The 24,399-nt window shown below is 41.1% G+C and overlaps 1 protein-coding gene across 1 annotated transcript in view; it reads right to left on the reverse strand.

Annotated features, from left to right (window-relative positions):
- Positions 1–24,399, reverse strand: part of HYDIN (HYDIN axonemal central pair apparatus protein) — a 595,027-nt gene that overhangs the window by 535,059 nt on the left and 35,569 nt on the right. The window contains 3 exon segments of the mRNA XM_053719498.1: positions 9,914–10,097; positions 22,867–23,068; positions 23,987–24,111. Of these exon segments, the coding sequence (XP_053575473.1) occupies positions 9,914–10,097; positions 22,867–23,068; positions 23,987–24,111 (511 nt within the window).

The following is a 24,399-nucleotide window of genomic DNA, read 5'->3' on the forward strand; positions in this document are numbered from 1 at the left end:
TAAATAATACACAGCACACCTGCTAAACACAGCACCAGTACCCCAGGAATACTGCCACTGTAGGTACTAAATATTACACAGTACACCTGCTAAACACAGCACTGGTACCCAAGGAAAACTGTCACTGTAGGTACTAAATATTACACAGTACACCTGCTAAACACAACACTGGTACCCCAGGCATACTGCCACTGTAGGTACTAAATATTACACAGAACACCTGCTAAACACAGCACCAGTACCCCAGGCATACTGCCACTGTAGGTACTAAATATTACACAGTACACCTGCTAAACACAGCACTGGTACCCAAGGCATACTGCCACTGTAGGTACTAAATACTATGCAGTACACCTGCTAAACACAGCACCAGTACCCCAGGCATACTGCCACTGTAGGTACTAAATACTACACAGTACACCTGCTAAACACAGCACCAGTACCCCAGGCATACTGCCACTGTAGGTACTAAATATTACACAGTAAACCTGCTAAACACAGCACTGGTACCCCAGGCATACTGTCACTGTAGGTACTAAATATTACACAGTAAACCTGCTAAACACAGCACTGGTACCCCAGGCATACTGCCACTGTAGGTACTAAATATTACACAGTAAACCTGCTAAACACAGCACTGGTACCTTAGGCATACTGTCACTGTAGGTACTAAATATTACACAGTACACCTGCTAAACACAGCACTAGTACCACAGGCATACTGCCACTGTAGGTATTAAATATTACACAGTACACCTGCTAAACACAGCACTAGTACCAAAGGCATACTGCCACTGTAGGTATTAAATATTACACAGTACACCTGCTAAACACAGCACTGGTACCCAAGGCATACTGCCACTGTAGGTACTAAATATTACACAGTACACCTGCTAAACACAGCACTAGTACCACAGGCATACTGCCACTGCAAGTACTAAATATTACACAGAACACCTGCTAAACACAGCACAGGTACCCCAGGCATACTGCCACTGTAGGTACTAAATATTACACAGAACACCTGCTAAACACAGCACTGGTACCCCAGGCATATTGCCACTGTAGGTACTAAATACTACACAGTACACCTGCTAAAGAAACCACTGGTACCCCAGGCATGCTGCCACTGTAGGTACTAAATACTACACAGTACACCTGCTAAACACAGCACTGGTACCCAAGGCATACTGCCACTGTAGGTACTAAATATTACACAGTACACCTGCTAAACACAGCACCAGTGCCCCAGGCATACTGCCACTGTAGGTACTAAATATTACACAGTAAACCTGCTAAACACAGCACTGGTACCCCAGGCATACTGTCACTGTAGGTACAAAATATTACAAAGTACATCTGCTTAAAGGGCCACTAAACCCAAAATTTTTCTTTCACGATTCAGTTAGAGAATACAATTTTAAACAACATTCAAATTTACTTCTATTATCTATTTTGTTTTATTTGTTAGCTATCCTTTGTTGAAGAAATAGCAATGCATATGGGTGAGCCAATCACATGGCATTGCATCTATGTGCACGCACCAATCAGCAGCTACTGAGCCTATCTAGATATGCTTTTCAGCAAAGAATATCAAGAGAATGAAACAAATTAGATAATAGAAGTAAATTAGAATGTTGTTTAAAATTGCACACTCTATCTAATTAATTTAACACAGCACTGGTCCCCCAGGCATACTGCCACTGTAGGTACTAAATATTACACAGCACATTAAACACAGCACTGGTACCCTAGGCATACTGTCATTGTAGGTACTAAATAATACACAGCACACCTGCTAAACACAGCACCAGTACCCCAGGAATACTGCCACTGTAGGTACTAAATATTACACAGTACACCTGCTAAACACAGCACTGGTACCCAAGGAAAACTGTCACTGTAGGTACTAAATATTACACAGTACACCTGCTAAACACAACACTGGTACCCCAGGCATACTGCCACTGTAGGTACTAAATATTACACAGAACACCTGCTAAACACAGCACCAGTACCCCAGGCATACTGCCACTGTAGGTACTAAATATTACACAGTACACCTGCTAAACACAGCACTGGTACCCAAGGCATACTGCCACTGTAGGTACTAAATACTATGCAGTACACCTGCTAAACACAGCACCAGTACCCCAGGCATACTGCCACTGTAGGTACTAAATACTACACAGTACACCTGCTAAACACAGCACCAGTACCCCAGGCATACTGCCACTGTAGGTACTAAATATTACACAGTAAACCTGCTAAACACAGCACTGGTACCCCAGGCATACTGTCACTGTAGGTACTAAATATTACACAGTAAACCTGCTAAACACAGCACTGGTACCCCAGGCATACTGCCACTGTAGGTACTAAATATTACACAGTAAACCTGCTAAACACAGCACTGGTACCTTAGGCATACTGTCACTGTAGGTACTAAATATTACACAGTACACCTGCTAAACACAGCACTAGTACCACAGGCATACTGCCACTGTAGGTATTAAATATTACACAGTACACCTGCTAAACACAGCACTAGTACCAAAGGCATACTGCCACTGTAGGTATTAAATATTACACAGTACACCTGCTAAACACAGCACTGGTACCCAAGGCATACTGCCACTGTAGGTACTAAATATTACACAGTACACCTGCTAAACACAGCACTAGTACCACAGGCATACTGCCACTGCAAGTACTAAATATTACACAGAACACCTGCTAAACACAGCACAGGTACCCCAGGCATACTGCCACTGTAGGTACTAAATATTACACAGAACACCTGCTAAACACAGCACTGGTACCCCAGGCATATTGCCACTGTAGGTACTAAATACTACACAGTACACCTGCTAAAGAAACCACTGGTACCCCAGGCATGCTGCCACTGTAGGTACTAAATACTACACAGTACACCTGCTAAACACAGCACTGGTACCCAAGGCATACTGCCACTGTAGGTACTAAATATTACACAGTACACCTGCTAAACACAGCACTAGTACCACAGGCATACTGCCACTGCAAGTACTAAATATTACACAGAACACCTGCTAAACACAGCACAGGTACCCCAGGCATACTGCCACTGTAGGTACTAAATATTACACAGAACACCTGCTAAACACAGCACTGGTACCCCAGGCATATTGCCACTGTAGGTACTAAATACTACACAGTACACCTGCTAATGAAACCACTGGTACCCCAGGCATGCTGCCACTGTAGGTACTAAATACTACACAGTACACCTGCTAAACACAGCACTGGTACCCCAGGCATACTGTCACTGTGGGAACTAAATATTACACAGTACACGTGCTAAACACAGCACTGGTACCCTAGGCATACTGTCATTGTAGGTACTAAATACTACACAGCACACCTGCTAAACACAGCACTGGTACCCCAGGCATACTGCCACTGTAGGTACTAAATATTACACAGTACACCTTCTAAACACAGCACCAGTACCCCAGGCATACTGCCACTGTAGGTACTAAATAATACACAGTACACCTGTTAAACACAGCACTGGTACCCCAGGAATACTGCCACTGTAGGTACTAAATATTACACAGTACACCTGCTAAACACAGCACTGGTAAACAAGGAAAACTGTCACTGTAGGTACTAAATATTACACAGTACACCTGCTAAACACAGCACTGGTACCCCAGGCATACTGCCACTGTAGGTACTAAATATTACACAGAACACCTGCTAAACACAGCACCAGTACCCCAGGCATACTGCCACTGTAGGTACTAAATATTACACAGTACACCTGCTAAACACAGCACTGGTACCCAAAGCATACTGCCACTGTAGGTAATAAATACTATGCAGTACACCTGCTAAACACAGCACCAGTACCCCAGGCATACTGCCACTGTAGGTACTAAATACTACACAGTACACCTGCTAAACACAGCACCAGTACCCCAGGCATACTGCCACTGTAGGTACTAAATATTACACAGTAAACCTGCTAAACACAGCACTGGTACCCCAGGCATACTGTCACTGTAGGTACTAAATATTACACAGTAAACCTGCTAAACACAGCACTGGTACCCCAGGCATACTGCCACTGTAGGTACTAAATATTACACAGTAAACCTGCTAAACACAGCACTGGTACCTTAGGCATACTGCCACTGTAGGTACTAAATATTACACAGTACACCTGCTAAACACAGCACTAGTACCACAGGCATACTGCCACTGTAGGTATTAAATATTACACAGTACACCTGCTAAACACAGCACTAGTACCACAGGCATACTGCCACTGTAGGTACTAAATATTACACAGTACACCTGCTAAACACAGCACTGGTACCCCAGGCATACTGCCACTGTAGGTACTAAATATTACACAGTACACCTGCTAAACACAGCACTGGTACCCCAGGCATACTGCCACTGTAGGTACTAAATATTACACAGTACACCTGCTAAACACAGCACTAGTACCACAGGCATACTGCCACTGCAAGTACTAAATATTACACAGAACACCTGCTAAACACAGCACAGGTACCCCAGGCATACTGCCACTGTAGGTATTAAATATTACACAGTACACCTGCTAAACACAGCACTAGTACCACAGGCATACTGCCACTGTAGGTACTAAATATTACACAGTACACCTGCTAAACACAGCACTGGTACCCCAGGCATACTGCCACTGTAGGTACTAAATATTACACAGTACACCTGCTAAACACAGCACTGGTACCCCAGGCATACTGCCACTGTAGGTACTAAATATTACACAGTACACCTGCTAAACACAGCACTAGTACCACAGGCATACTGCCACTGCAAGTACTAAATATTACACAGTACACCTGCTAAACACAGCACTAGTACCACAGGCATACTGCCACTGTAGGTATTAAATATTACACAGTACACCTGCTAAACACAGCACTAGTACCAAAGGCATACTGCCACTGTAGGTATTAAATATTACACAGTACACCTGCTAAACACAGCACTGGTACCCAAGGCATACTGCCACTGTAGGTACTAAATATTACACAGTACACCTGCTAAACACAGCACTAGTACCACAGGCATACTGCCACTGCAAGTACTAAATATTACACAGAACACCTGCTAAACACAGCACAGGTACCCCAGGCATACTGCCACTGTAGGTACTAAATATTACACAGAACACCTGCTAAACACAGCACTGGTACCCCAGGCATATTGCCACTGTAGGTACTAAATACTACACAGTACACCTGCTAAAGAAACCACTGGTACCCCAGGCATGCTGCCACTGTAGGTACTAAATACTACACAGTACACCTGCTAAACACAGCACTGGTACCCAAGGCATACTGCCACTGTAGGTACTAAATATTACACAGTACACCTGCTAAACACAGCACTAGTACCACAGGCATACTGCCACTGCAAGTACTAAATATTACACAGAACACCTGCTAAACACAGCACAGGTACCCCAGGCATACTGCCACTGTAGGTACTAAATACTACACAGTACACCTGCTAATGAAACCACTGGTACCCCAGGCATGCTGCCACTGTAGGTACTAAATACTACACAGTACACCTGCTAAACACAGCACTGGTACCCCAGGCATACTGTCACTGTGGGAACTAAATATTACACAGTACACGTGCTAAACACAGCACTGGTACCCTAGGCATACTGTCATTGTAGGTACTAAATACTACACAGCACACCTGCTAAACACAGCACTGGTACCCCAGGCATACTGCCACTGTAGGTACTAAATATTACACAGTACACCTTCTAAACACAGCACCAGTACCCCAGGCATACTGCCACTGTAGGTACTAAATAATACACAGTACACCTGTTAAACACAGCACTGGTACCCCAGGAATACTGCCACTGTAGGTACTAAATATTACACAGTACACCTGCTAAACACAGCACTGGTAAACAAGGAAAACTGTCACTGTAGGTACTAAATATTACACAGTACACCTGCTAAACACAGCACTGGTACCCCAGGCATACTGCCACTGTAGGTACTAAATATTACACAGAACACCTGCTAAACACAGCACCAGTACCCCAGGCATACTGCCACTGTAGGTACTAAATATTACACAGTACACCTGCTAAACACAGCACTGGTACCCAAAGCATACTGCCACTGTAGGTAATAAATACTATGCAGTACACCTGCTAAACACAGCACCAGTACCCCAGGCATACTGCCACTGTAGGTACTAAATACTACACAGTACACCTGCTAAACACAGCACCAGTACCCCAGGCATACTGCCACTGTAGGTACTAAATATTACACAGTAAACCTGCTAAACACAGCACTGGTACCCCAGGCATACTGTCACTGTAGGTACTAAATATTACACAGTAAACCTGCTAAACACAGCACTGGTACCCCAGGCATACTGCCACTGTAGGTACTAAATATTACACAGTAAACCTGCTAAACACAGCACTGGTACCTTAGGCATACTGCCACTGTAGGTACTAAATATTACACAGTACACCTGCTAAACACAGCACTAGTACCACAGGCATACTGCCACTGTAGGTATTAAATATTACACAGTACACCTGCTAAACACAGCACTAGTACCACAGGCATACTGCCACTGTAGGTACTAAATATTACACAGTACACCTGCTAAACACAGCACTGGTACCCCAGGCATACTGCCACTGTAGGTACTAAATATTACACAGTACACCTGCTAAACACAGCACTGGTACCCCAGGCATACTGCCACTGTAGGTACTAAATATTACACAGTACACCTGCTAAACACAGCACTAGTACCACAGGCATACTGCCACTGCAAGTACTAAATATTACACAGAACACCTGCTAAACACAGCACAGGTACCCCAGGCATACTGCCACTGTAGGTACTAAATATTACACAGAACACCTGCTAAACACAGCACTGGTACCCCAGGCATATTGCCACTGTAGGTACTAAATACTACACAGTACATCTGCTAAAGAAACCACTGGTACCCCAGGCATGCTGCCACTGTAGGTACTAAATACTACACAGTACACCTGCTAAACACAGCACTGGTACCCAAGGCATACTGCCACTGTAGGTACTAAATATTACACAGTACACCTGCTAAACACAGCACTAGTACCACAGGCATACTGCCACTGCAAGTACTAAATATTACACAGAACACCTGCTAAACACAGCACAGGTACCCCAGGCATACTGCCACTGTAGGTACTAAATATTACACAGAACACCTGCTAAACACAGCACTGGTACCCCAGGCATATTGCCACTGTAGGTACTAAATACTACACAGTATACTTGCTAAACACAGCACCAGTACCCCAGGCATACTGCCACTGTAGGTACTAAATATTACACAGAACACCTGCTAAACACAGCACAGGTACCCCAGGCATACTGCCACTGTAGGTACTAAATATTACACAGTACACCTGCTAAACACAGCACTGGTACCCCAGGCATACTGCCACTGTAGGTACTAAATATTACACAGAACACCTGCTAAACACAGCACCAGTACCCCAGGCATACTGCCACTGTAGGTACTAAATATTACACAGTAAACCTGCTAAACACAGCACTGGTACCCCAGGCATACTGTCACTGTAGGTACTAAATATTACACAGTAAACCTGCTAAACACAGCACTGGTACCTTAGGCATACTGTCACTGTAGGTACTAAATATTACACAGTACACCTGCTAAACACAGCACTAGTACCACAGGCATACTGCCACTGTAGGTATTAAATACTACACAGTACACCTGCTAAACACAGCACCAGTACCCCAGGCATACTGCCACTGTAGGTACTAAATACTACACAGTACACCTGCTAAACACAGCACCAGTACCCCAGGCATACTGCCACTGTAGGTACTAAATATTACACAGTAAACCTGCTAAACACAGCACTGGTACCCCAGGCATACTGTCACTGTAGGTACTAAATATTACACAGTAAACCTGCTAAACACAGCACTGGTACCCCAGGCATACTACCACTGTAGGTACTAAATATTACACAGTAAACCTGCTAAACACAGCACTGGTACCTTAGGCATACTGCCACTGTAGGTACTAAATATTACACAGTACACCTGCTAAACACAGCACTAGTACCACAGGCATACTGCCACTGTAGGTATTAAATATTACACAGTACATCTGCTAAACACAGCACTAGTACCACAGGCATACTGCCACTTTAGGTACTAAATATTACACAGTACACCTGCTAAACACAGCACTGGTACCCCAGGCATACTGCCACTGTAGGTACTAAATATTACACAGTACACCTGCTAAACACAGCACTAGTACCACAGGCATACTGCCACTGCAAGTACTAAATATTACACAGAACACCTGCTAAACACAGCACAGGTACCCCAGGCATACTGCCACTGTAGGTACTAAATATTACACAGAACACCTGCTAAACACAGCACTGGTACCCCAGGCATATTGCCACTGTAGGTACTAAATACTACACAGTACACCTGCTAAAGAAACCACTGGTACCCCAGGCATGCTGCCACTGTAGGTACTAAATACTACACAGTACACCTGCTAAACACAGCACTGGTACCCAAGGCATACTGCCACTGTAGGTACTAAATATTACACAGTACACCTGCTAAACACAGCACTAGTACCACAGGCATACTGCCACTGCAAGTACTAAATATTACACAGAACACCTGCTAAACACAGCACAGGTACCCCAGGCATACTGCCACTGTAGGTACTAAATATTACACAGAACACCTGCTAAACACAGCACTGGTACCCCAGGCATATTGCCACTGTAGGTACTAAATACTACACAGTACACTTGCTAAACACAGCACCAGTACCCCAGGCATACTGCCACTGTAGGTACTAAATATTACACAGAACACCTGCTAAACACAGCACAGGTACCCCAGGCATACTGCCACTGTAGGTACTAAATATTACACAGAACACCTGCTAAACACAGCACTGGTACCCCAGGCATATTGCCACTGTAGGTACTAAATACTACACAGTACACCTGCTAAAGAAACCACTGGTACCCCAGGCATGCTGCCACTGTAGGTACTAAATACTACACAGTACACCTGCTAAACACAGCACTGGTACCCCAGGCATACTGTCACTGTGGGAACTAAATATTACACAGTACACCTGCTAAACACAGCACTGGTACCCCAGGCATACTGTCACTGTAGGTACTAAATACTACACAGTACCCCTGGTAAACACAGCACTGGTACCCCAGGCATACTGCCACTGTAGGAACTAAATATTACATAATGCACATGCTATTCACAGTCAAGATGAGGCTTGAAAAGGCCGAAAGTGATTCGGTGAAACAATCATTGGAGATCATTTTGTTTGGACTGACACATCATAAAGGCGGGGACTTTGTTTGAAGCCACACCAGACGCTTGTTCTGATATCGGTAGAGAACGCTGACGGACAGTCGATTATCTGTTACCGTAGAATTGTGTTAGTGAGCTTTGAGTCTATGTTAGTCTTTTTGTGTCTTGTCCTTTTAACCTTTTAATAAATGTATCTATTTGACATGCCCAGCTGCTGATCTTGCCATTGGAAGGGTGGATTATAAAGCTCAGTTATTAGCTCTTCACAATGTGAGTAAGGTCCTACTTACCTGGCTGTCTTATGTGATTGACAAAACTTCAATATTTCCATTTTTTCGCTTCTATTTGAGGTTTACATTACAGTCCTCCAGTGGCGAACTTTTGGGTTGATATTGGACTATATTTTTTTCACAGTATACACTATTTTGGTGATATCCTCACATTGTTTTGTATTTTAGTAATGTAGTTTTAACATAAGCCTTACCACTGGTTCAACTTGGAAAATTTCATCAGAAAATAGCATGGTGTCCCCCTGCGCCATTCTTCGGCGGTTGTGAAAGGTACGGCTTAGAAGTGTGAGACGTTCACGTAGTGAGGGATCTGCACTGCACTCTTCTAAAAAGCGGTCAGTTTCCTCTTCTTCCTCTATTTGCAGACCAGAGTAGAATCTAGAAATTAAACATGTAATATGTAACAAAACAGCATAGCTAATGACCCTCATGTACAGCCCAAAGTAATCAGAGCTATTCAATATTTGACAAAAGAGTCTATATAATATTAAAAGTATGACATCATTCATTTTATTTGTTACTTTTAAAAGAAGATATTCCAAAAGGTTGCTGAGGGAGTCGTACCTATCAGCCAGTGAGCAATAAATACCTAGGTATGCAACATGCATTTCCATGCAGGGCCTCAACAGGGAATAAAAAGCAGGTCTGGAACAATTTGAAGACCAGCCCTATTTTTAATCTCATGGGGATTACTGGGATACTTATTCCCCAAATATTTTTTCAGAATAAAGTTATATTAGTTGTATGTTGTATAGGCACCCTACAACCCAATTGAAGCTATGACTCCCTTTCACATTGTAAAGAAGGCTGTCAAAACAGTGTGTCTTGACTAGACAATAGAAACCATTCAAAGAAAGGCTACTAAAATGGTACATGGTCTAGGACAGTGTTTTTCAACCAGTGTGCCGTGAGATCCTCAGGTGTGCCGCGGCAGACTGACAACAGTGCGGGGGTGTCCCTCTTTAAAAATTTTAATTATTGGGAGGTATGTGACAGGCTCATCAGGCATCATTTACAACCATGACATTGACATTCATTCACAGACAATCATTATGATTGTTTGTGAATGAATGTCAATATGTCATGTATAGTTTGTAGGAGGCATGGCATGACAGCACAGTACAGTGTGTGTGTGTGTATATATATATATATATATATATATATATATATATCCTGTACTAGGCCACAATGTGTGATTTTGTAAAATTTTGGGATGGTGGTGTGCCACAGGATTTTTTAATGTAAAAAAGTGTGCCACAGCAAAAAAAAGTTTGCAAATCACTGGTCTAGGAAATAAAACTAACAAGAACATACTTTGTTATCTTTATATTTATTGCTCATAGGAGAAAAGAAAGGTGATACAGATGCATCACCTCACCAACAACACAACCCCCTTATATTGTAGCTGGCCAGCACTTGGTACACCAGCCCACCGGGAAATCTCCTGGTGTCCTGGTAGACCAATCCGGCTTTGATTAACTGCTAGTTTTAATTTAAAAATAACTCGCTTTTTTAATGTAAAACAATTTTAACGTGGAATCAATCATTTTATTTACATATTTAACATATATTACAATTTCACATGTGCGAATCAATCATTTTATTTACATATTGAACATATATTGTATTACAATTTCACATGTGGGAATCAATCAATTTATTTACATATTAAACATATATTATAGTATAATTCCACATGTTATTAGAATATGCATAGTATATTTCAGCAATTAAATACTGCACTGCAATTGGTCTGGATACAAACAAAAATTAACTGCTTTAAAAGTATTTAAACTTTTATTGTGCTAGCAAAAAAAAAATTAAATCTGCACTTTCAATTTTTGCAGGATTTGGAAACCCCCCAAGAAAGGGGGGCAAACTCAATAATGAAAGTATAGTGTAAAGATTTTAACTACACATAAATGAATATTTTATACTAGAATATAAAAAGTTTTTATGCACCTTTAAAGGGACAGTCTACATCTTAGTCATTTTAAAGTCTTTCGAATAAGCTGCAAATAGCCTCCTGAACTCTTTCTATATCATGCAGCAGGAACAGTAAAAAAGTTATTTTAAAATCAATAGTGTTTCTGGCCACTTTGAAATGGATGCTAAGCTCTGTTCACTGATCGCATCACGATCTGGGCTGCATCTAGGCACTCTGCTGAATTGCATTGACAGTCAGTTGAATCCAACTAGTGAGCCTTTTGTGATTGGATGCCATATGCAGCCCAGATCATGATGTCATCAGTGGCTGAGCTTGGAAGCCATTTCAAAGTGGTCAGAAACAATATTAATTTAAAAACATAAATTATGCTTACCTGAACATTTTCTTTTCTTCTGATGGAAAGAGTCCACTGCTGCATTCATTACTTTTGGGAAATAAGAACCTGGCCACCAGGAGGAGGCAAAGACACCCCAGCCAAAGGCTTAAATACTCCTCCCACTCCCCTCATCCCCCAGTCAATCTGCCAAGGAATAAGGAACAGTAAAAGAAATATCAGGGTGAAAGGTGCCAGAAGAATAAAATAAGGATGCCCCACTTAAAGATTACGGGTGGGGAGCTGTGGACTCTTTCCATCAGAAGAAAAGAAAATGATCAGGTAAGAATAATTAATGTTTTTCTTCTTAAATGGAAATGGAGTCCACAGCTGCATTCATTACTTTTGGGAAAACAATACCCAAGCTATAGAGGACACTGAATGCCAAGATGGGAGGGACCAAAGCCGAGAAAAATTTGAAAGGAAAAGCCCCTCACTAAAGAAGGGAACACCAGCCTAAACTCTCAAAGGGAGAGGGCCAGGAGAACCGAAGGAAAAAAACCGAAAGGCCACAAAATCCATAAAAGGAACCCCCCCCCCGAGCGAGCCCAGCCCACAAAGGCCCAAATGGGTCCTGACAAACAAGGGGAGACTACGCCAAGACCAGAGAAACCGGAGGTATAGGACCAGGCATAGAAACAGACAGAGAAAACTTTCTCTGAAACGTTGTGCAAAAGTCCTCACATAGTCCTGAACTTGGAACACTGAAGTATTCCGCTACAAAAAAACATGTAACAGACCCAGACAAAAAACCTTGAGTTAAGAACACGCTCCCATCGTCAGGATGACACAGGGAATACTTGCTGAGAGCAAAAGCGGCCAGCCAAAGAACAGATTGCAAAAGACCACTCCCAGACAGAGGGCACCCTCTAGGCAATCCAAGAAGGGAAGTGACACCCTGAACCCGAGGTGGAGCAATCCTCTGCATGTAAGCGAAAGGAGCCAGCTAGCTACTATTCAAGTGTGGCTAATCCCCTTAAGGGACACAAGGTGCTGAACTACCCTTCAACTTACTAGCTGCTAAGGACCAAGTCTAATGACAATCCTCGAGCCTCAAAAGAAAGGCCAAACTGCTCACCCAGCGGGAAGAAGGCACTAAGCCCTCCAACTCTCCCCCACATGGGGGAGGAACACTAGGGTCCGACCATACCAGACGCCATAGAAAATGACGCAGTGGAATACCACTGACCCAGTCATCCAATTGAAGGCTATAAGGACTGAGACAACCCTTCCTGCCTTGTAGACCCACAGGTCCTCTAGAATGCTTAGTTGAATGTTAAACAAATGATAACATGAGCACTCGGCACCTCGACCAGAACAGACAATCAGAACGGCGCCACGTGTCTAAACAACCACAGGACAGAACCAAACGCAACAGGACCTGCCTGCCTCCGTGTCCTAACTGTCAAGCTGCATAAATCCTCCCTTAGAGGGGAAGAAGGGAAACAGACAAACATAGGACTAACATGTCCCGAAACACTTCCGCAGAAGTAACAGAGAGTATCGATCCCAGTTTAAGATTCCCAAAGGAAAGTAATAAACAAATTAAAAGACATCCTAACCGGATAAAAAGAATAAAAAGCAACTCGTAGGTTAACACCCAATAAGAAAGCCGGCCTACCGCAGGACCAGCCAAACGGAGCCCTACACTTCCAAAGAAAAACTGTGAAGGATCTCAAAAAAACAAAACAGTCAGGAGATTACATCATCCCCACATGTCTAATGAGGTGCACCATTCAAAGTAGACTGAAAATCCCCGTATCCGAGAAGGATAGGATCATTTAATAACTGAAAAAAATGTCTGAGCAAGACGCGAAAATGCGCCACTCTATAACAAAAGGCACAACACTCAGGGACAGTTACACCCACAGGGAACTGTACAGGCCCTCCCCAAGGCAGTAGACCCGAGACAATAGGGCACAAGCACAAACGCGCATAAATGTCTGGACCCTGCAGACGAATAATCGCCAAGAATATGTGGAAGCGAAAACGAGCTGCAACCTCCGGGGGGAACACGCCGCCCTGCATGGAGGAATAATCATAAATTGGGTAACCCGCATGTGTATAAGTATAGAGTGGTAGGGAACTCGCCTCTCGAGGATGGGACCCCCAGAGGCAGATGGCTCAGCTGTCTCTTGATTCCCCGAGTCCGAGGAACAAGGCGCTCTCATATGGCATACAGAACAAAACTGGTTGACATGTGTCAACGAGGCCAATCTGGATTCTTCAACAGATGCAGAATCTGAATCTGAAATTAGAATAGTCTCAGTATCAGAATCTTCCATAACTGAATATGAAATGTGCACAGTCTCAGCATCAGAATCCTCCATAACTGGATAGAGGAAATGCAAAATGGACTTAAAGAAATAAAGCAAAAACAGCACCTGACACCCACAATGGCTGGGGCACTCACCACCTTCTATGACTAGACCCCTGTGAACTAGAATTTCTCCTTTGCCACATGGTCGGTAATATGGAAATGGAAGATGGAGCGTAACCACGCCCGACCACAAGGTGAAGCATACAGTCCAAAAAAAGCACACCCAACCATAAGGTCGCGTCACTTCCAAAAGGCCTCAATGTTCCAACCACAAACCCGTAAACATAACACATAAGCAGGTTGAATCACATAACAAACATGATTATAAACCCCCCTGTTCAATAACCCCCCTCAGGAGATATTAACCCTTGATTCACTGAGACCCTTAAGTTACGTTAGACCCGCAAGGTTGTAGCCTTATGGGAATACATTTGAATTACTGTACATTCATAAAGAAAGTAAAATGAAACGATCTTACCGGAATCTACGTCGTGGAACAGGAACACAGCATTTCAAGTGTGACGGATAGTAGCATCTATCTAACCTCCGCCATGGACTTGAGAGAAGAAAGCAGGCAGCGGAGCGAAGTTCGACAACGCCGATTGCTTGAGGAGCTGCTAACATGAGTCGGGATGGTTTCGCAGAAAGACTCTTCCTGCATCTCCGGACTCTAACTTTCATCCAAGCCCTCACTGAGAGACTGACAGGACTACTTAAAACTCTAGTCCCATGCCGAAGAGTACTACCCTGCATAAGAGACAATAATAAATTCTGACACTTCTCTGCCATCCTCCTGGGACGAAAGGCAAAGAATGACTGGGGATGAGGGGAGTGGGAGGAGTATTTAACCCTTTGGCTTGGGTGTCTTTGCCTCTGCCTGGTGGCCAGGTTCTTATTTCCCAAAAGTAATTAATGCAGATGTGGACTCTTTCCATTTAAGAATAACTTTTTAACCATTCCTGCTGCATGATATAGAAAATGTGCATGAGGCTATTTGCAGCTTAATCTACGGCAACACCTTAAGATCACCAATGTGTAGACTGTCTCTTTAAGTAAGTTTTGGTCACAAATCAGACAAAGATGAATGTGAAATCATGTTCTCTACGTTGATACTGGAATCAGATTAGGAGTAAAAGGGTAAGTTCAGTGTCTTTCTGCTTCAAGCATTTAGTGTTGAATTTGTTGCTATCCTATATGATGTGCTTTGTACCTCTGGAATCTACGCTCCAATTTTTATCCTAGCAGGGAGTCTGCAAGTCTGAAGAACATGTCACCTGGTACTTCCCATTTATGTTCTGTTACTTTATTTCAGATAGAAACAGTTCCATCCTCACCTACTATGCCATGTGCATGATGCAATCTTACTGTCGTTATCTGTAGTCTCTTTATAACAGCCAAAATGTACAATACAAAGAGCTCATCTGGACTGCATGATCTGTTTCTCTGCCCCTCAAGTCATGCAGCAAGTATTGCTTTTGCAAATTAAAAAGAGGACACAAATAAAGACACAAGATGCTTCTCTCTCGTGCTCAAAGTTTGCTCTCAGTAACTTAAAGTGCTTTCTTCAGCACAAGTGTATTCAGTGTGGCTAATGTCATTAATATTTGAAAGGAGAGGAAATCTCTCTTAGCTGTACCCCTTAGAGGCAAACATTGGCCCAATTATTGGGTTTCTTGGTCCATTTAACCCATGAGCTTCAGACGGATTTGCATCACATTGATATTTAATTGAACTTTAAGAGTAAATGCAGGTAAATTATTATTTGCCTTTAACCCACTGACTGCAACAGTCCCTCTTTAGCAATAAAGTAGTTAATATATGATACACAATACAATACACAACACCCTTCATGTTGCAAAAAATTAGAGCACTGGTCAAAAGTGCAGCACCAGGGTTTAAAATATTAATTTTCAGGGAAAGAGCAATCATTGCAGAATTGCCACCTCACATTACCACGAACATACAAGAAAAATGAAGGATGGCTTCTCAAATAAGCTGTATGATACATGAGCTTGGCTTATAAATTAAACCATTCTCTATCTGACTTGCGTAGGTCAGACAAAGATGCAGTACGTCTGCCATGTTCATTCTAAAATGGTAATAAACTGATTTAAAATATAGTTTTTTTGTTTGCAGAACGTAATAAAACTGTGGGCCAGATTACAAGTGGAGCGCTAAATATCTCTGATGAATTTAGCACTCCACTTTTAATCTAGCCCTGTGTCTTAATAAAGTACAGAACAAATCGTGATTTGTTCAACTGAAAGCTAAGCTCAGAAATATGACACAATTCATTCCCTCTTTGTGATCCTGCATTGATTAGGGACAGCACGTATAGGGACTTTACACTCTTTGTTAAACCTTAAACACAAATTAGTTATTCATGCATACAAAAAATATGAATACTATTTTCATTCTTTATTTTGCCCATTTCATGAGATTTATCACAGATAATTGTGTTTTTGTTTTACTCTCCCCCAGAGAGGCTAGAGTTTCAGATCTCTGACCCAATTACATGCTACACAGTGACTGCTTGATTAGATTAGGGCCTCATTTATATTTGCCCCTATTGATCACAGCAGAAAAGATAAGATAAACATATGAATAACCCTTTCGAGGTTGATTTTCCTGGAAGGTTCTGTAACTGCAAAACGTTTTAACATTTTCTATTAAAAATGCTGTTTAAATGCTAAAACATTTAGGGCTAGATTACGAGTGGAGCGGTAGTTTGCACTCGCGTACGATTTGCGCTCGCATTACGATTTAAAAGTTTGCGCTCTCACATTCGCAAGGTCGCAGTAAAGTTGAAAAAAAACTAAAATCCACAAGTCACACAAACACAGTCGCGGTTATTTAAAAGCGCAACATAAGAAGATAATATTGGATATTTCATAATCCAATGTTCTGCACATAACAGAATATGTTCTACGTATTCTTAAAGAGATATTTAAATATATATCTGATAGATTTTTGCACAAATATATATTTATACCTATATATATACACTGCTCAAAAAAATAAAGGGAACACTTAAACAACACAATGTATCTCCAAGTCAATCACACTTCTGTGAAATCAAACTGTCCACTTAGGAAGCAACACTGAGTGACAATCAATTTCACATGCTGTTGTGCAAATGGGATAGACAACAGGTGGAAATTATAGGCAATTAGCAAGACACCCCCAATAAAGGAGTGGTTCTGCAGGTGGTGACCACAGACCACTTCTCAGTTCCTATGCTTTCTGGCTGATGTTATGGTCACTTTTGAATGCTGGTGGTGCTTGCACTCTAGTGGTAGCATGAGACGGAGTCTACAACCCACACAAGTGGCTCAGGTAGTGCAGCTCATCCAGGATGGCACATCAGTGCGAGCTGTGGCAAGAAGGATTGCTGTGTCTGTCAGCGTAGTTTCCAGAGCATGGAGGCGCTACCAGGAGACAGGCCAGTACATCAGGAGACGTGGAGGAGGCCGTAGGAGGGCAACAACCCAGCAGCAGGACCGCTACCTCCGCCTTTGTGCAAGGAGGAACAGGAGGAGCACTGCCAGAGCCCTGCAAAATGACCTCCAGCAGGCAACAAATGTGCATGTGCCTGCTCAAACGGTCAGAAACAGACTCCATGAGGGTGGTATGAGGACCCAACGTCAACAGGTGGGGGTTGTGCTTACAGTCCAACACCGTGCAGGACGTTTGACATTTGCCAAGATTGGCAAATTCGCCACTGGCGCCCTGTGCTCTTCACAGATGAAAGCAGGGGCACACTGAGCACATTTAACAGACGTGACAGTCTGGAGACGCCGTGGAGAACGTTCTGCTGCCTGCAACATCCTCCAGCATGGCCAGTATGGCAGTGGGTCAGTAATGGTGTGGGGTGGCATTTCTTTGAGGGGCCGAACAGCCCTCCATGTGCTCGCCAGAGGTAGCCTGACTGCCATTAGGTATCAAGATGAGATCCTCAGACCCCTTGTGAGACCATATGCTGGTGCGGTTGGCCCTGGGTTCCTCCTAATGCAAGACAATGCTAGACCTCATGTGGCTGGAGTGTGTCAGCAGTTCCTGCAAGATGAAGGCATTGATGCTATGGACTGGCCCTCCCGTTCCCCAGACCTGAATCCAATTGAGCACATCTGGGACATCATGTCTCGCTCCATCCACCAACTTCACTTTGCACCACAGACTGTCCAGGAGTTGGTGGATGCTTTAGTCCAGGTCTGGGAGGAGATCCCTCAGGAGACCATCCGCCACCTCATTAGGAGCATGCACAGGCGTTGTAGGGAGGTCATACAGGCACGTGGAGGCCACACACACTACTGAGCCTCATTTTGACTTGTTTTAAGGACATTACATCAAAGTTGGATCTGCCTGTAGTGTGTTTTTCCACTTTAATTTTGAGTGTGACTCCAAATTTTGATTTCCATTTTTTAATTTTTGTGTGATTTTGTTGTCAGCACATTCAACTATGTAAAGAACAAAGTATTTAATTAGAATATTTTATTCATTCAGATCTAGGATGTGTTATTTTAGTGTTCCCTTTATTTTTTTGAGCAGTGTATATATATATATATATATATATATATATATATATATATATATATATATAGGAATATATATTTAAAAATACATAGCACATATTCCCCTATGTGAAGAACATTGGAATGTGAAATATTTACAGTACATACAGAGTATGACACTTTAATAAATATGAATATTGCATAAATATGATCTTACATGTTTTCATCTATTTAACTGAAAAGGGCTCCAATTTACTTATATATATGTCTATATATGCATACATTTGTTTTTATGTGTTTAAATACATATATACACATATAAATACATATGTACACACATATAAACACATACTTATTGTTAGGCGCTATCTTATAATCAGGGGTATCTCTTGACACTTAGCAGTATTCTACACCTTCACCTGGAACTGAATGGGTTACTTGGCGAGATCTCGGGAACAACAATCAGACAGGCAGCAAGTAAAGTCTAATCACTGTTCATTTTATTATAGGGCATCACAGACTTTTATAGACAATGGTTACAGTATATGGGGTTAAACAATGACGTATTAGTCACATAATCTTACACAGTATGCTTGGAACAAAGAACTTCATAGTAAAAATAAGGAGTAACAAGGAGTATTTTTAATGGGCGAGGAGTGTTAGAAAAAAGTATATCTGGGCGCATCGCCAAAGACATAACAAGGCCATTGGACAAATTATTGAGATAAAGTGTTCAGCTTAATACATCAGCATATTTTTTATCACAGCATAATTAACTTATAATGAACTATAATAAATTCATCTTAAAATGGTATTCTTACACAAATAGGATTACTAGAGACAAAATGGCGTCATTATGTTTATATATTCTTATACATATATATACATACGTATAGATATATACAAATACATACTGCTATGTGCAGAACATTAAAATATGCAATATTTAACTTATAATGAACTATAATAAATTCATCTTAAAATGGTATTCTTACACAAATAGGATTACTAGAGACAAAATGGCGTCATTATGTTTATATATTCTTATACATATATATACATACGTATAGATATATACAAATACATACTGCTATGTGCAGAACATTAAAATATGCAATATTTACAGTAAATACACAGTATAACATTTTATTAAATATGAATATTGCATAAATATGCTGTAACATGTTTTCATTTACTTGACTGCAAAGGGCTCTAATGCACTTATTTATATGTCTATATGTGCATTTATGTGTTTATATGTGTATATATGTCTGTAAATACATACAGTGGGGCAAAAAAGTATTTAGTCAGCCACCAATTGTGCAAGTTCTCCCACTTAAGAAGATGAGAAAGGCCTGTAATTTTCATCATAGGTATACCTCAACTATGAGAGACAAAATGTGGAAACAAATCCAGACAATCACATTGTCTGATTTGGCAAGAATTAATTTGCAAATTTTGGTGGAAAATAAGTATTTGGTCAATATCAAAAGTTCATCTCAATACTTTGTTATATATCCTTTGTTGGCAATGACAGAGGTCAAACATTTTCTGTAAGTCTTCACAAGGTTGTCACACACTGTTGCTGGTATGTTGGCCCATTCCTGCATGCAAATCTCCTCTAGAGCAGTGATGTTTTGGGGCTGTCACTGGGCAACACAGACTTTCAACTCCCTCCAAAGGTTTTCTATGGGGTTGAGATCTGGAGACTGGCTACGCCACTCCAGGACCTTGAAATGCTTCTTACGAAGCCACTCCTTCGTTGCCCAGGCGGTGTGTTTGGGATCATTGTCATGCTGAAAGACCCAGCCACGTTTCATCTTCAATGCCCTTGCTGATGGAAGGAGTTTTGCACTCAAAATCTCATGATACATGGCCCCATTCATTCTTTCATGTACACGGATCAGTCGTCCTGTTCCCTTTGCAGAGAAACAGCCCCAAAGCATGATGTTGCCACCCCCATGCTTCACAGTAGGCATGGTGTTCTTTGGTTGCAACTCAGCATTCTCTTTCCTCCAAACACGACGAGTTGTGTTTCTACCAAACAGTTCTACTTTGGTTTCATCTGACCATATGACATTCTCCCAATCCGCTTCTGGATCATCCAAATACTCTCTAACATAATTCAGAAGGGCCCAGACATGTACTGGCTAAAGCAGGGAGACACGTCTGGCATTGCAGGATCTGAGTCCCTGGCAGCGTAGTGTGTTACTGATGGTAGCCTTTGTTACTTTGGTCCCAGCTCTCTGCAGGTCATTCACTAGGTCCCCCCGTGTGGTTCTGGGATGTTTGCTCACCGTTCTTGTGATCATTTTGACCCCACGGGGTGAGATCTTGCGTGGAGCCCCAGATCAATGGAGAATATCAGTGGTCTTGTATGTCTTCCATTTTCTAATTATTGCTCCCACAGTTGATTTCTTCACACCAAGCTGCTTGCCTTTTGCAGATTCAGTCTTCCCAGCCTGGTGCAGGTCTACAATTTTGTTTCTGCTGTCCTTCAACAGCTCTTTGGTCTTCACCATAGTGGAGTTTGGAGTGTGACTGTTTGAGGTTGTGGACAGGTGTCTTTTATACTGATAACAAGTTCAAACAGGTGCCATTAATACAGGTAATGAGTGGAGAACAGAGGAGCCTCTTAAAGAAGAAGATACAGGTCTGTGAGAGCCATAAATCTTGCTTGTTTGTAGGTGACCAACTACTTATTTTCCACCATAATATGCAAATAAATTCTTTCCAAATCAGACAATGTGATTGTCTGGATTTGTTTCCACATTTTGTCTCTCATAGTTGAGGTATACCTATGATGAAAATTACAGGCCTCTCTCATCTTCTTAAGTGGGAGAACTTGCACAATTGGTGGCTGACTAAATACTTTTTTGCCCCACTGTATATGCACATATACATACATAAATACATCTATATACACATATAAACATAAATATTTATATATATATATATATATACACACACACACACACATACATATACATATTTAGACATGTATATGTATGTATCTCTATGTTAAACCCCTCACATATTTTTTTAACAACTGAGACCTCATATCTTTGAGCCTTATAACTTTTTTGTGGAATATTTTTTTAAAATAATTTTTATTAAATAGTGTTTTTATGAGTTTAACTGTACTTTTAAATGTATTTTTGATGTGTTTTGTGACACTTTTTTGTTTTTTCGTGAAACAGTTAATCAGAGCTCTGAGGTAGCACTATCCCAACGCACGTTATATTGAACTGCACTCAAGCGGTCGTATTTACTTTCAACTTGTAATACGTGCGCTACATCTGACGCATGCAAACAGCCGCGATAAACCTGATATTGCTTGCGCTTAACTGTTAGCGCACCACTAGTAATCTGACCCTATAAGGGGACCTGTAAGCACTCTGATCAATAAAGCATGGCACTGTCTTCTGAATGGCTAATTCCAAAAGAAATGACAACTCAGAGCCCCCTAGGAGAACTGTTGAGTCCAGAAACATAAGTAGAGCTCTCAAACATAATAAAATACCTCTCCTCTGAAAACAAAACTGCAGGAGAAGAAGGATAATAAAACTTACCTTTAGAGACTGTTCAATATCTCACCCTTGCAGAGAATTATTTATCTTAACATCATCTACACGGATACCAGGCATACAGTAAACTCTTCCTTTTGAGAAACATTTAAGGAAAAAACCTCTATCAAAAGGCAACATCTAAAGTGTACTTAAATGTTCAAGGGAAGGGATAGATGAAAAGCATCTAGGAGCATTGCAGCCGTCATCTGTAAACACATCCCTGAGACTAATATAAAGGAACAGAATGCTGGGAAATGTCATAAATTTAACCACATTCAGATATTTGCATTAGGAATATGAACATACTAAATAAGTTAAAATGAAGATCTAGATTTTGAAAACACAGAATATTTACCGTATTAGATAATTGCTGTAAGATTTTCAACACTCGACAGTGATTTTTTTATGACTAGCATGAGTGCTCACCTTTGCTTTTGCTGTTCCTCCTCCTGTGAGCTGGCAAATGCTTTCCATTGGAAGTGTGCTATAATGTCACTACGGTTGCTTATGGTGACAGTTCTCTGATTGGCAAGAGACAAGAAGGTCTTTTCTATTATTAATGAGTTCTTATCCAGGCGGATATTGATATCTATGGCTGCTCCATATAAACTAACATAAACATCTTCACCTTAAAGGAAAACAAAAGAATATACTCTCATTCACTCTGGAAATAAAAAACATCTTATTCAAAAGTCCCAAAACTGGTAAAAGTTCAAGACAGCAAAGTATTAATTTGTATTGTGAGTTTGTGTTTTGTATCAGCTGCATGTTTTTAAAAATACATGGTAACTTTATGGTTAACCACCACAAGTTTAACTGTAACTTGAGGGCAACAATGCATTGGCACTCTTGAGCAGGACATAGACAGTTAGCCATTGCCAATCAGTAGTGGTAGACACACATAGCTGCCAATCACTGTTGTGTACTGCTTAGAAACAACCTGGCAGTGTAAAAATATAACAATGCAGAAACATAATTTGTGCAATATTAAAATGCATTTACATGTCCCTTTAATAACTGCAACAGTACATAAGGCATTAATCAATCTTCCACCAAAACATATATGAGAAATTCAATAATTGTTGCAAATATTTTCAGGTTCTGGAGTTGCTTGATTGTATTAATATATGACCTCCATTAATATATATATATATATATATATATATATATATATATATATATATATATATATATATATATATATATATATATATGGAGCTCAATGTCATAATATTTCTTATTGGCTCAAAATAAGAATTCACATCCCTGATTATAGAGAACACCCACAAGGCAATTCAGAAAATAAATCTGCTATGTCCAGTAAGTGAGTTCTTTATGATCATATTTCTTATGGAAATCTCAGTACTTCAAATTTACTTCAGGCTCCTGAGAATTTATATCTCCTCTTATTTGTCTTTATTATGTCTCCCTAGTTTTCTATAAAAAGTAAGTATAAGCAGAAACAATATAATTGTTCTTTAATGGCATAGTCGGTACCTGGACCCAGAGCTATTTTTATATCCTCAATACTTAAATTGCCCTCTACCTGTGTCATAGTGGATTGTCAAATCTTGCGAGAGATCTCCAACCTCATGAGGCTGAAATTCCACTATCACTTGCATACTTTCCCCTACTGCAAGAGTCCCAGATATCGGATCCACAGAGAAGGGTCTGAAAGTAAATAGAAGATTAGTGCAAGTTATTTCCTAGACATATGTCACATCACATTCCAGTTGTAAACCTAACTAATTTGGTTGTAAAACTTATACTTAAATGGTCATTTTTGCTGTTACTAGCAGGTATTGATTTTACATCTAAACGTGACAAAGTCCACAACAAGTATATCCCAATATAAATATTGTTTTAATGAACTCTTTATTGGCTTTTTACAAAGAAGAAGAATCTTTAGCAACCTGGACGGCTAATTCAGAAAGAGTGTGCAATTTTATTGTTGTCAAA

Source organism: Bombina bombina, chromosome 1 (genome assembly GCF_027579735.1).
Source record: "Bombina bombina isolate aBomBom1 chromosome 1, aBomBom1.pri, whole genome shotgun sequence".
NCBI lineage: Eukaryota > Metazoa > Chordata > Amphibia > Anura > Bombinatoridae > Bombina > Bombina bombina.